The sequence below is a fragment of the Podarcis erhardii genome (assembly GCF_964252035.2).
Source record: "Podarcis erhardii genome assembly, chromosome: 1".
Lineage (NCBI taxonomy): Eukaryota > Metazoa > Chordata > Lepidosauria > Squamata > Lacertidae > Podarcis > Podarcis erhardii.
In genome coordinates this window covers 84,878,197-84,892,554 of record NC_138497.1, presented here as the reverse complement: position 1 = coordinate 84,892,554, position 14,358 = coordinate 84,878,197, and the positions used below count along the sequence as shown (strand labels likewise).

General features: G+C 44.3%; 1 protein-coding gene across 3 annotated transcripts in view; it reads right to left on the bottom strand.

Moving 5' to 3' along the window:
* Positions 1-4,295, bottom strand: part of KDM2A (lysine demethylase 2A) — a 53,016-nt gene extending 48,721 nt beyond the window's left edge. The window contains exons 1-3 of one of the 3 annotated variants that reach the window (XM_081877316.1): positions 4,194-4,295; positions 3,347-3,374; positions 1,490-1,594 (exon numbers count right to left, since the gene is read on the bottom strand). In XM_081877316.1, the coding sequence (XP_081733442.1) occupies positions 1,490-1,594; positions 3,347-3,374; positions 4,194-4,213 (153 nt within the window). In that variant the 5' untranslated portion in view covers positions 4,214-4,295. The remainder of the gene's footprint in view (positions 1-1,489; positions 1,595-3,346; positions 3,375-4,193) is intronic. The other 2 variants (XM_081877317.1, XM_081877315.1) reach the window with 2 other exon arrangements.
* Positions 4,296-14,358: the final 10,063 nt, after the last annotated feature.

Below are 14,358 nucleotides of genomic sequence, written 5' to 3'. Positions count from 1 at the left end.
AGCATTGAGAACAAAGTACTGCACAGTGGTATCCAAGAGAATAACTGCTAGGGGTCAGACACAGTCTCCCAGTACTACTCTGCAATCAAGCTGGGCAGATATGCTGAACAACACCTCCAACCCCCAAACCATAGAGCTGATCCAGAAAGATACTAAGCTTAATATCAAAAGCTGCTGAGATCAAGAAAGAATAACTGGGTTGCAACCCTACTTTCCCTCACCTTATAAAGGTCACCCATCAGTGCAATTAAGGCCAACTCAGTCCCTAGGCCAGGTTGGAACCCAGACTGGTAAGGCTAAATATAATATATTTCACACAGATACACCTGTATTTAAACCACTACTACCCTCTCAAGCAAGCACCTTCCTCTGAAATAGGGTATTTTGCAATTAGGCCCAAGTTGCCACATACCATTGGATCCAAGGCAAGATTTTTCAGGAAAGACCACACCACGACCACCACCTTCAAGCAGCCGGGCAGCACCATATCACATAACTATGCATTACTCCAGGGGACTGGATCCAGCTGACAGGCCAGATCCTTACCTTCACCCCCACAGTCCAAATCTGACAGGTGCATGAGGATGTCCACCTGCCAGTAATCCTTCACAATTGCTTCTGGAGCACTGCTGGTCAGCTGATCCTCAGTACTTCAAAGCACAACACAGAGCTCTTTGCAAGGGCCTTGTGAAGGGCCCTGCTTTGAACTCCTGCTGATCAGGTGACTCTCTGCACTTCAGTAACCAGCCCTGTTTGGATGCACTGCTTCAAACACTTTGTTCATATCATCAGGCTCTCACAACTGAAACTGATCCCACAAAACCCCTCATATGGTATGTTGGACACTAATAGATTCTGCAGTAACAAGCACTGAAGCATTAGGTATACTATGCTCTATAAAACCTACTCTTCTCAGGAAATGAGCTGCAGCACAGTATACCATTTGAGAAGCTTCTGACTCATCCTCAAGGTAAGCTCCACAAAATACATTATGGTGAACTAGCCTTAAGGGTACAAACATGAACAACTCACCAGGTCCAAATTGGACTAAATACCCAAGCTTTCACATCAGATGTAGTCAATTAAAGCACTTTAACACCACCACAACCTGAGCTTCTGGACACAGTGTTAAATTCAAGATAGCACACCTGTGATAATCCAAAACTGCAAAACTGAAAGCACAATGGAGGCCAAACATGTGTGTCCACATTCTTGCTCAGTCACCTCCAGCTTTGCTAACCATCATCACCTCAGCCTTTGCTGTATTCAACTGTAGGAAACTTTTAGTAGACGTACTACACTCCTCTTCTGGAAGCACAATTTTAAAATTTATGACTAGCTTGAAGTGGCTACTAAATCACAAACTTTGAAATTGAGCCTATTAACATTACTGGGCAATTATTTACATTTTTGTTTGTTTGTTTCTTTTAGTTAGAGTGGATATAAAAAGTTATGGATAGAAACACTATGAATAAGAGTATATACTGACCAGCCTTTTGCTATAACGGACCCGCTCTTCTTCAGGTTCCATCTCAGACTCTTCTGATGAGAGCGAGAATGAGATATCAGAACTGCTGTCTTCCTCTTCTTCCTCCTAAAGATACCAGAATAAGGAAGTAGAACAGATTAGAAATTCCACTTTAACTCTTTATTGCCTTGGTTTTATCAACAATATGAAATGTCATGAATCAAGAATGGAAAATTAACAATGACTATGAAGTAACAGGATGACTAAATTTTTAGGACCTGATTAAGCCACGGCCATTTTTGAAAACTAGGGTCAATTCAAATAAAACAAAAATCCCAAGTGGTGATATGGATATTCCACAATGGAATCAGTCTCATAGTATCCACACTTTAACATCAAGCAATACTTTCATAGTTTTGTCAAGTACCCAAGTAAATATACATGCTAGGTGGCGACAGAGTATTCTATGTGGTGTCTGCTTTTTAAATGAATTGGAAAGTCAGTTAAAGAACAAACATGCTCAGTTTGGTCAGCAAATACCTATAGGAATTTTCCCAGGAAATGTTTCAAAACAATAGAGATACCATGGAATCAATACAGAGGGCTCAGTTTACTATATTACTGCATCCCACAACCAAGGACCCCTCTCAGCATTTGTTGAAACTGCAGTTTGGCTCTATGCAGAGAAGATAAAAGTATGCAATCCATTGTTAATTTGAATACTGTAAGAGTTACCCACCATTACAGAGGCAGAATTCTGCTACTGATTATGGCATAACCTAGATCTAGTCTTACCAAATGCAGTCAGACACCAACTACAGCAGTTCAACAGCATAATGTTTTAATTGGCTAGTGTAGGCACAATATATGACAGCAAGCCATCATATATGCTGTAGTCCATTCACACCTTTACTACCACTGTATCTCAGTCAGGACGTGTGTGTCAGTGTGTCACAACTATTTTATTGCTCAGTTAAGGAGAAGTTAGTGAATGGAACATTTAATTCTAGAGAAGCCTGTGTAAAGGTACTTTATGCATCAAGCAAATAAAAGAAATGATATGGATCCTGAGCATACCCCAAAATGGTGTATATAAGTTATGGTGGTACTGTTTTAGTGGTAGACGCATTACAAGACTGGGTCAGCAGTCAATCACCAGAAAACAGTCATTTCAGCACCCACTTAACATTTGCATGGGCTAAGCAAGTAGTATAAGATACAGAACACAACATAACTCGATTTCAAGCCAATACAAAATTGCCTAAATGGTCTCTGTTTACATTTTCAAGTACAGTAAGCCTGCAACTTACGAGGGGTTACATTCTGGGAATTATGCCTAAAGCCAAAATCATGTACAGTATAGTCAAAACACACTGAGTTCAATGACATGTGGGACTGCCAAAGTCAATTTCCTGGAACCCGGCCCCCTTTTAATTTTTATTTAATATTTTTGCCACACGCATAAAGCTGAATGTGCACAAGTTAAATGCGCGTAAGTTGCGGGCTTCCTGTATACAGTAGCAGGAGGGTTTTGGGTGGGGTAAGTGAAACTCAGAAGCTCCTACTTGCCACCTCCTATCCCAAATCAGCCTTGTGTGTGCCTCTCTCTTTCCAAACAGCCTCAAAAGTCCCCAAGTCAGTAAAACGCAGAGGATCGGCACCCCACACGCCAGTTCAACTCCATTCCAGCAGAAGAGAGACACAAATCAGAGCAAGCAGAAACTTTGTCTGCATTTTAAGCACTAGAATATCACTCATTGTTTGTAGTGACATAAACGCAATGAGGCACCCTGGCTCGCACAGGGCAAGAGGGAAAGAACGAGATACTGTATAGGACTGTTTGCAAAACAAAATAATAGAAATATCGCTATATCTTACCAGGTCTCTGGTTTTCCTTTGCCCCTTCCTAGGGCAGGAGAAAAGAGAAGCCGGAAAGTCAATTAATTCCCAAGTGCATTACTCTTCGACCCTGAAGGCTGGAGAACGTTAGCATCCAAAATGGGCTATAAGCCCCTCAGAAAGAAGGGACCCCGATCCCACTGTTGGGGGAAAGGGGGCGTCATCAGGTAGGCTCTGGAGGGCGCTCAGTTCCTCAGCTCCTCTCAGCGAGGCCAGCCTTGGGCGGGAGGGGGTTGCCCTGAGAACTACAGTCTCTCTTCACCCTACCCTCCAAGTTGGGAACCCAGAGCCATAACTCCTCAGGAGGGAAAGCAACTCTCTCTCCAGCTCCTGCCCTTACAGAAAGTCTCCCCCACCTCCATCCAGTCACGAAACAAATCAGCTCTCTGTCGCTGTTCTTGGGCTGCAGGTCCTGGACCCCTGTGCCCCAAATCCAGACCAGTCTCACCTACATGTCCAGCCTTCCCAGTCCCACAACTTGCCTTTCTAGGGCATCCACACACCCCTCAGCTCAGCCCACTCGGCTCACCTCAGATGCCCCCACCCAGCCCAGCCCAGCCCCCCGCTCCACCCGGGCTCAGTAACGCCGGCCCCACGCGAAGCTCCTCGCGCATTCCCCGAACTCGAACCCGAGCCCAAGCCCTAACACCCCCCTGGGACGCGACCGCAGCCTCTCAAGGCGCTGGGCCAGCAAGCACCGCCGCGCCGCCTCTTGGGGCCAAGGAGCTGCGACCCAGCACCGCGCAGCTGGGCCCCCCAACCCACCGGCGCCCGTCCGACACCGCCACCCGATCCCTCCCCACAACCCCCAGACTCTTCCCCTCACATAGAAGCAGCCGCCGCCATTTTGAACCCGTCAGACTCTCACATACACACATACAAGGCCGCCATACTGCGCCTGCGCGGCATATCCTTCTCTCGCTGACCCCCCTCCCTAAGGGCAGGCGCCTACCATGCGCAGGCGTAATTTTCCCCACCCAGAAACAAGAGCAGCCTAACTGCGCAAGCGCGAGAGCGCAGACTACCTCTTTTTGGCCTAGAGTCAGGCAGCGGAGACGCATGCGCCTTTGTGTGGGGTTTTTTTTTTTTTTTGTCACCCTTCTGGCTTGATCGGAGTCTTACGTAAAACTGTAGTTTTCTGTTGCTTTGCCTATTGGAAATACTAATACGGTTTCTGGCGCGTGCGCAGTAACGGCAGCTGTCTGCCCGGCGCTAGCGACTGTAGGCAGCGGTCCCCCTTCATGTGCTGAGAGTCAGACTGGATTAGGGCTATTGATCTCAATGGAACTAATCCAGAGTAAGAAGTTTAAGGGCCGGATTTCTTCAAAGTGTGTAGATAAAGAGGCCTCCACACTCTGTTTTGTTTTAAAGGGGACACAGGGAGTTCCCAGTTCTAGGCCCATTTAGCGATATGAGGCTTTTGGGGGGACATGCCCTGCTCAGAGTGGCTCTGCAGGGAACGGCGGGCATCAAACATCCCAAGGCTTTGTCTTTGTGTCGGCTGCAGAGAGAACAAATAGCAGATCGGCTGCAAGAATAGTTGCTTTATCTTTTATTTTTTTGCAGGGGGTGGAATGTCCTCTTATCATTTCTGGAAACGGCATCCCCACCCACCAAGCCCACAATTGCCAGAGGCTATGTTTATGCCTCTGTTTCGGACAAGGGAGTGAGTGACTTAAAAAAACTGGGTATCTGGTTTGGAGACCTGTCCGGTTTGCTGAGACTGAAGTTTTTAAACGAATCTCGCAGCAGTTCAGTTGGGCTGACCACGTGTAGGGATGTTTAGGATAGGATAGTAAAAAAAAAATCCTTCCCCGCCTTCCTCCGAGCTCACTCTGTTGCATCTAACATAACCTGCCCTGAGAATATTCTTTTTCGGCGTCTCGCCGCGGTGGTAAACAGTAAAGTGGTGCAGAAAAGGGACACAGTACTCTTATTTTCCAGAAACCGCGCGGAAAGCCCCTAAAAAAACTGAATCAAAGGGCCATGCACACTGTGAACTAAATATCAGAAACTCAATGCATCCTGGCGGCTGGCTGTTGTTAGTATATAATTACTTCAGCGTCAAAACAAAATAAAAAAATTCCTTCCAGTAGCACCTTAAAGACCAACTGAGTTAGTTCTAGGTATGAGCTTTCGTGTGCATGCACACTTCTTCAGATAGTGTGCATGCACACTTCTTCAGATTCTTCAGATACACTTCTTCAGATACAGAATTCTTCAGTATCTGAAGAAGTGTGCATGCACACGAAAGCTCATACCTAGAACTAACTCAGTTGGTCTTTAAGGTGCTACTGGAAGGAATTTTTTTATTTTGTTTTGACCATGGCAGACCAACACGGCTACCTATCTGTAACTGGTACTTCAGCGTCAGTTAATGTTGAGATAAATTTCCTCAAAGGTGTGGAGTTAACCTAATCTTTTGGAGGTTTTTCCCCCCGGCAGAAGTCAGGGGAGGAGCTGTTCAGTTTGGATTAAATCAGGCTTTTGTTAGTTTGATTAGATTACGTTTACGAAACGTAAAATATGTTGAAAAGCACAGGGGCGTGGATCTAAATTTTGAAGAAGACTGAGTATACATTAGTTTATACAATAAATAGAGTTCGGTAAAACAACAAATTATGACGACCTATTTTGTACGGAGCAAACCTCATCCTACCTGTATCTAAGTAGAAGCACGTCCCGGTGGAACTTGCTCTGGAGTAAAAGATTTTTCTTAAAAAAACCAAAAACTTTTAGACATGTGCAGATTGCACCCTACTTAAACTATGATACGCTCTATTGTTTAGTATCCCGATTTTGATCGCAATCCGTAGACTTTTGTGAAAAACATGACGACTCGGGGTTTCAGTGTGGTTGAAATGCATGAATTGACAGACGATCCCTGCGGTAATATAGAATTAACACCTCCCTCCCAACCGCAACAGAAGAAACTTTCTGTCGAAACTAACCAATGCGTTTAGGACTGTGATATAATCAATCAAATCTCATGCCCACTTAGAAAACGAGGGTCCTCGTTCGTTGAAACATTGTTTAGGTTGATCATATAACAGAATTGTTTAAAATTAACCTGGAATGTATGTCTAACGACATTTGGTTGTCTGTGCAATTCACAAATAAAGAAATTAAACGGACAGATCTCAACAGTGCCCTGTTCTTTGTGTAGAATTTCAGGTTGATGAGAAGGGCTCTTAGCATCACAAGAATGTTTAATTTGACTCTCCTTACAGTTAGTATTCTGTGAAACAATTGCCAGATTAGTATAAAGCCATTTTTGCTTTTGCCTTTAGTATCTTGGGTTCAGTGAAACTTGTAAGAAACTGGAGATACAGGTTAACTTTTTTTTTTTTAGTTTATACTGCAATCAATGTATTAATTTTTAAGATTCCCTTAAACAATTTTGGTCATTTGTGTTTTCAGAGTCTACATTTCTTTGCCACTGCTTGACTTTCAAAGGCGAATTCAGCTCTTAGGTGTGCCTACAGCCAAATGAGCTTAAATGCATCACAGGAGGCACTCCTTGGTTCTCCAGTCTGACAGGTTATGTAAAAACCAGATCCATCTTTCTGTTTCCCATTTTGTCTCCAATACCTATGCATTATTTTTTTTAAGCCCATCTGGCAGTGTTTTAGATGGATGTTGCTTCAAGTTAACATATTGCATCTATAGTGCTTAGGTTTTTCTCTTTTTAAAAAGAGTAAATAATGCTGGGTTTTAAGACTGCCTATCTCGTACACTGGGACGCGGGTGGCGCTGTGGGTAAAACCTCAGCGCCTAGGGCTTGCCGATCACATGGTTGGTGGTTCGAATCCCCGCGGCGGGGTGAGCTCCCGTCGTTCGGTCCCAGCTCCTGCCCACCTAGCAGTTCAAAAGCACTCCTCAGTGCAAGTAGATAAATAGGTACCGCTTTATAGCGGGAAGATAAACGGCGTTTCCGTGTGCTGCGCTGGTGCCGGCTCGCCAGAGCAGCTTCGTCACGCTGGCCACGTGACCCGGAAGTGTCTCCGGATAGCGCTGGCCCCCGGCCTCTTAAGTGAGATGGGCGCACAACCCTAGAGTCGGACACGACTGGCCCGTACGGGCAGGGGTACCTTTACCTTTTTATCTCATACACTGGGCCATCCAGCTCAGCCTATACTGACTAGCAGTGACTCTCCAGGCTTTCAAAGAGAGATCTCTTCTAGCCCCACCTGGAGATGCAGGGGAGTGAAATGGGGACCTTCTGCAAGCTACACAGAATCTCAGCCACTGAGCTCTGGACCTTCCCAAGCTGTAGTGCTGTTTCATTAAAAAATTTCTCTGCCTTATTCCACAGGAATGTGGGAATGACTAGGTCAGTTTACCCAGAAACAAAGGACATTGTGCACATGCTCAGATATGTTATGGGTCTCCAGGGGACAAGGATCCCCTAAAATTCCTGGGTGCCAGGTCCTCCCCATAATTTATGGCATTAAGTAAATGTGGGGTTTGATCAATGGATTTAGCAAGGCCTAAAAGATTAACATAAATCAAGCCAGGTTCCTCAGGAGATTGGCTGAGAGAGGTGCTATCAGAGAACAAAGACAGGTGATGGCGGGGTCATTACCCTGACAAAGGGTGAGCTATTCAGCGTCAGACAAAGTGGAGTGGAGTTCGTCCTCCAGCTATGTGTTAGGAAGTACTGTAAAGGACAATAGCAGTTGTGTTTGGAGCGAAACTTTTTTAGGAAGAGGAAGAGAGGGCCAGAAATTCCATGAAGCACTGGCTGAAAACAGGAGCGGACTTTGGTGATCATTTGTAATATGGTGATAGAGAACTTCTCTGTTATGGATCTTCTCAGTTTTGCACTCCCTCAGCTCAGCGCCCTGTGCAGGGGAACTGCGTGCACAGCAATGCCCTCGGTCTGGTGCTGCTAGGAGAGGCTGCACCCAGAGTCTGGGGGGCATGGCTGGCTTCTGCTCTGGAACCAAGCTTGCGTAAGGTATGAAGGGAGCGACAAGAGACATCCTTGGAGTATATTGTTCTGCACTCCCATTATAAAACTCAGGTGTACATATTTGTGAATAAACCATATTTCTTAAAGACACAACAGACTCCACCTTGCCTTGCTCCAAAGCAACAAAAACCCTGCTGAAGTGCCAAGATCCTGGAAAACTTGCTCCTGCTTAGCAAAGATTGGGGTGGCCTGTAGCAATGCCAATCCAATTAACAGATAGGTAGCCGTGTTGGTCTGCCATAGTCAAAACAAAATAAAAAAATTCCTTCCAGTAGCACCTTAAAGACCAACTAAGTTAGTTCTTGGTATGAGCTTTCGTGTGCATGCACACGTGTGTATCTGAAGAAGTGTGCATGCACACGAAAGCTCATACCAAGAACTAACTTAGTTGGTCTTTAAGGTGCTACTGGAAGGAATTTTTTTATTTTGTTTAATCCAATTAACATCACTGTTTCTACCTATTCCCAGCACTAGTATTATGTTTCCGAGCACAATGCAAAGTGCTGATGCTGACCTTTAATGCCCTAAATGGCCTCACCTGCATCGTTCAACCCGAACACTGAGGTCCAGCTTTGAGAGCCTTCTGGCAGTTCCCTCACTGCAAAGTTACAGGGAACCAGGCAGAGGGCCTTCTCGGTGGTGGCGCTTGCCTTGTGGAGCACCCTCCCATCAGATATCAAGGAAATAAGCAGCTATCTGACTTTTAGAAGATATCTGAAGGCAGTCCTGTTTAGGGAAGTTTTTAATGTTTGATGTTTTATTGTGTTTTTAATATTCAGTTGGGAGCCACAGGGTATAAATAATAAATTATTATTATTATTATTATCATCACTTTTATTATTACTAGTATTACTCTTTGTGTGTGTCTGTATAAAATGCGCCTATGTATTTGTGCATGTGGATGCAGGGGAGCCGCATCTTGCAGTCCCATCAATGTGCATGGCTTGGAATGTAGTAATGTGGCATAGGGCTTCCTCTGTGGTGGCTTCCTGCTTGTGGAATTCGTTCCCCATGAAGATAAAGCTGTTTCCCTCACTGATGCCTTTTTTTTACCTTGAAACACATCTTCAGGCAACTCTCCATTTACATGTGCTCTATTTTTGCACAACAACACACACACGTGCAGTGCCGGGAACCTGGAAGTGAATCCCAGAAATGGAGGGTTATATCTCCTTTTGCATGAATGGAAGCACTTTCCATGTGGTTTGTGTATGGTTCTATTCTCTCTGTCAATTAGAAATGATTGCAGCCTAACAAAATATATACTTAAGATAGCAGTTCCAGGCATGCAGGACCGTCTTAAGCATATCTGGCGCTGTGGTGCAAAGCTCCCTCTGGTCCCCCCCCCCCGTTTCCTAGAGTTTTTTTAGGAAGGATGACGCTGCCGGTGGGGCTGGAGGATGCAGGCAGCAGCTGGAGGGCGGCTCCTCTGGCGGGGAACGGGTGGAGGCTGGATGTGGTGTGTCCTAGCTCAACTGGCTGCTTCGTGCCATGGTGGCCACGGCAGACAGAGGCTCCGGGCGCAGTGCTGCTTCGACGCAGCATGGCGGAGGCAGGCAAGAGCGGCGAGCTGATGCCGGGACGCGCCGCGTCCAGCCTCCACGTCTTCCCTGGCACCCTCCAGAACTTGGTGCCCTGGCGCCCTGCACCACTAGCCTCTGTGGGTAAGATGCCCCTGCAGGCACGCTTTTTTAATCCATGGGACTAATTGATGACTCCTGTGCTGTTTGGACAGGATGCGGCTTGGATGCACTGTTTTGTGATGACTGCAGTCCTAACTAGGTGGGCAGGGCCCAGAAGGTGGTTTTGGGGGGCACCTGTTTGGCATGGGGTGCTATCAATAATATGCAGGAGACACTCAGGCCTATCTCTCTTTTCTATGTCATTCTAGAGATGCTGTGGAAACCAATGTCTGAGCATGGTGAGGTGCTGTTGGTCAACAGGGAAATCAGTGCAAGGTTACACGTGCAGCAGATAGAGTTGCAAAGTATTCACACTGAATGACATTTGCAGTTTGAATGTGCCCCTGTATTGTATACTCCTGGACTGTTGGGCGTGGGCTGTGGCCAGCACTACTTTTGCCCAGTTTAAGTGAGTGTGCCAACTATGCTCTTTCCTGCAAAAAAGCAGGCTTCACCACTGTGACTTATAGTGTAGCACCCTGCTTGTGGTTAACGCTTAGCTGGAATGAAATATTCAACGCAGCAATAGAGAAATTAAAATAGTAATTTATTTGTCAGACAAATAAATAAGAGGCTCAGTGGTACGTGGTTACCAAGCTCTGGCCTGGCCTCCTGCCATTCTGGCCAGCACTTATATTCCCTTAATCCAGCCCCCTTTGCTCCTCCTGTGGCTGCCTCTGTCCAATCAGCCTGGTTGAAATTCCTATTGGCTGTTTGCTAGAGCCAATCACAAAAGATACACCCACAAAAGATACACCCATTTCCTTGCCCTTATATGGGAGACAAAGAGCTATATATAAATGACAAATAAGTAATAATATATCTTACATGGAATCTTAATTACCAGCTCACCTCTTGCCCTTCTTGCCCTATTGCCTTCTAAAACAAATGTTTAATCTTACATTTTATGTTCAACAGATGTCAAGGATCTTGAGTTTCACATCAACATTGAAAGATTTCCTTCATTTAATGTTTCTAAACAAAATGCCTGACAACTATATATCAAGACTGCCCGGATGGCGTCTTCTGTCCGGCAGGGGGGCTAGGCTGGTGGCTGACTTAATTTCAGGATAAATACAACTCTTACAACCATATGAAATAAGAATCTAGCATTCCTTAAATCCTTTGCATAATTACATTTAAGCCAATATATTTAAGCTAATATATTTCATACATTTATCATAGGTAGCCTCTTAAAAGAATAAAGCTTTTCAAAGTAAAAAGGAAGGAACTCAATAAAACACAGCTTTTAAAAGAAGCCTCTTCAGTTTGCACCTCCCCCTTTCCCCCTCCTCTCCAGCCTCAAAATAAAATAGGAAGAAGCTGCTTCTTCTGCCAAGCCAGTTGCCTTTCCAACATTTAACACATTTTAACCTTTTTTAACTCTCTTAGTTTAAGAAACAGCTTTAGAAAAAGACTTCCCCCAAAAATGTTCTCTTTCCAGCTAAATGTTTCTCCCCATTGCTCCTGGCCTTTTAACCTTAGAAAGAAGATCTGGCTCATTTTACTGGGAGGCACATTGGTATTATCTTCCCCATTCCTAATGGTGTTTTCTCAGCCTTGGGGCAGCATATGTAATTCTCCCTTTTTATGACTTTGAGAATTGTTTTTCTACTATAAATCAATGGGGCCCTTCTTGTCTTAGGAGGAAAAACATCTTGCCAAGGTTCTTTTAGGCAGCTGGTCTTTTGCCTGGCATGAAACATTTGAAAATCCTTTTTTAAGCTCATTTTTAAATACAAGCCTTGATTGAAATATATAGAAGCTTTGATAAAAATGCAGGCTTATGGTTAGGTGCCTCAATAGAGCCATAGAATCACAGAATTCCAGAGTTGGAAGGGACCCCGAGAGTCATCTAGTCCAACCCCCTGCAATGCAGGAATTCTGCCCACAACTGCCCACTAACCTTCTGGTTAACAGCCAGACACACTGACTCATTGCGCCTCATGTCGTGATCATATTCAGATTAGATTAACGCAATGTGCTTTAGGTGGGGCTGCCCCTGAAAAGTGTTTGAAACTTCAGTTGGTGCAAAATGATGCAGCCAAAGTGTTGCCTGGGGTTTGCTTTTGGGAACATATTAATCTGTTTTTGTTGAATCTGCACTGGGTTCCAGTAGTAGATTAGTATCCCAGTTCCAAAACTGGGCTCAGGGTGTCTAACAACAAATTTAAAACACTTAATTGTAAAAGTAGCATAAAATACAGTATAAAAACATTAATAACAATAAAATTCAAAATTCAGAAATCAATCTAGGGGAAATAAGTATTAGATAATGCCCAGGGCAAAAACAAAGTAGTGTACAAAAACAAAGTAGTGACTTTAAAAAACAGTAACCCAGAAAAGACACACTTTTTGGTCAATATCTAGTGAAACCTTATAAGTAGCAGAGAAAACCTGTTATTTGGGTGACTTGAAATACTATCACTCATTGTGGCCAGGTGCTTGTAGTTGTTGCCAGCTACTCTGTCTGAGGATTATAGATCCCTAAATTGACTAAAGGCAAAATCAGGTCCCAGAAAGGATGAAAAAAAATGTGTGAAATTAACAACCTCTTCTGCAGCTTCTCAGGAAACATAATTTTCTGGAAAGGACAGTGTTGACAATCAACAACATGGAAGACATAAGCACTTGGGTGGATATAGTGGACAACAAATTTAGAAGGTGGGAGCCAGTGTGATGCAGTGGTTAAGAGCGGTAGACTCGTAATCTGTGGAATTGGGTTCACATCTCTGCTCCTCCACATGCAGCTGCTGGGTGACCTTGGGCTAGTCACACTTCTTTGAAGTCTCTCAGCCTCGCTTACCTCACAGAGTGTTTGTTGTCGGGGAGGAAGGGAAAGGAGAACGTTAGCCGCTTTGAGACTCCTTCGGGTAGTGATAAAGTGGGATATCAAATCCAAACTCTTCTTCTTCTTTTAAGGTTTGGTGTAAACCTGTCCTAAAGAAGCTGGTTGCAGCCTGCTTGCTACCTGTGGCATGCCAGGCACTTGACAACTCCTCCATTTGCAATCTTAGGCAGACAGCAAAAACAGGAGGCTTATTGAGTGGCTGGTAGGCTGCATTTGGCTGGTGGGGTTTACATATTTTAGGCCTGGTATAAACACAAATGGAATATGTGGAGGGAGGTCTTTACCTGATTCTCATGACATTTAGATCCAGAAGCTAAGACCATCTACTAATCTTCTCCACTTAAGCCAGCTGCTAAAAGCAAGCAGATATCGAGTCACTAGATCTTGGAGGCTTGATTTTAAGCTGGTACATTCTGGTGCCCCTAAGGTTTGGGGGGCCCTGGGCAAGAAGGTCATTTGGGGCCCCTTAAAGGAATGAAAGCAAGTCAGGCATAAAATTTCACTTGATTCTTTACATGAAACTGCAATGGAAATACAATTGTATCGTAATACATTCATTGTGGTCAATTTTTAATACAACTGGAGTGGAGAATATTATGAGTTTGTGGGTGCTAGACATCTCTAATTTGCTGGGTCTAGTAGCTGTTAGAATTTAATTAAAGCTAGGGTGTTAAAACTAGATGCCAGACACGTATGAAGTTGTGTACGAGATACTTCTAATTCCCCTAGAATTAGCAAGTGTCCAAAGCTAATTAAGCCAGGCTATTCTCCTGTGTTGAGGTGGTAGCATGGTGGATGAGCCATTAATACGACAAAGGATCAAAAGGTGCTTGGTGTGAGATGGGAAATGAGTGGGACCTTTCCCCCAACAGATAAAGCCAAAGCTTGGGAGTAGCAGTGTTGGGAGTTATGTGACCAGGAGAAGTGAAGTAGCAGGCAGGGCATTATGTCTGATGTCTGCTTGGATCCAAGGCTGCACCTATAGGAGAAGCAAGACCCTCTTGGAGTGTTAATGCTGTGAACCCCTCCATCGTAGGCTCAGTTTGTATATATGTATAAATATACTATATATCATAAAGACACCACAGTCTCTTATGTGCCTTGTTCCCAAAATGAAACATGGACCCTGGACAAAGCACCTGGAACCCCTGGAATTTTGCACAGCTCAGAGATTGGGGTGGTGTGCAACACTGGTGTCAGAAGTCAGGATTTGTGTTTTCTGGAAGAGGGCCCCTGAGTGAGGTATGCCTGAATCAAAATGGAGGGAGACTGTGTGCAAGAATACATTATCTAATACTACACTGTAAATACACAGATGCAAGTCATAAACAAAAAGAAACAAATTGCTATGTCGAGGAAACCCTAAAAATCTAAAAAAATCTAAAAGCTTATTATATAATATCATGGTATTATATAAGGAGGAACATATGGTAGTCAGATCACTGATAAATAATGGTATAATGATTGATCACTTAAAAGTAGA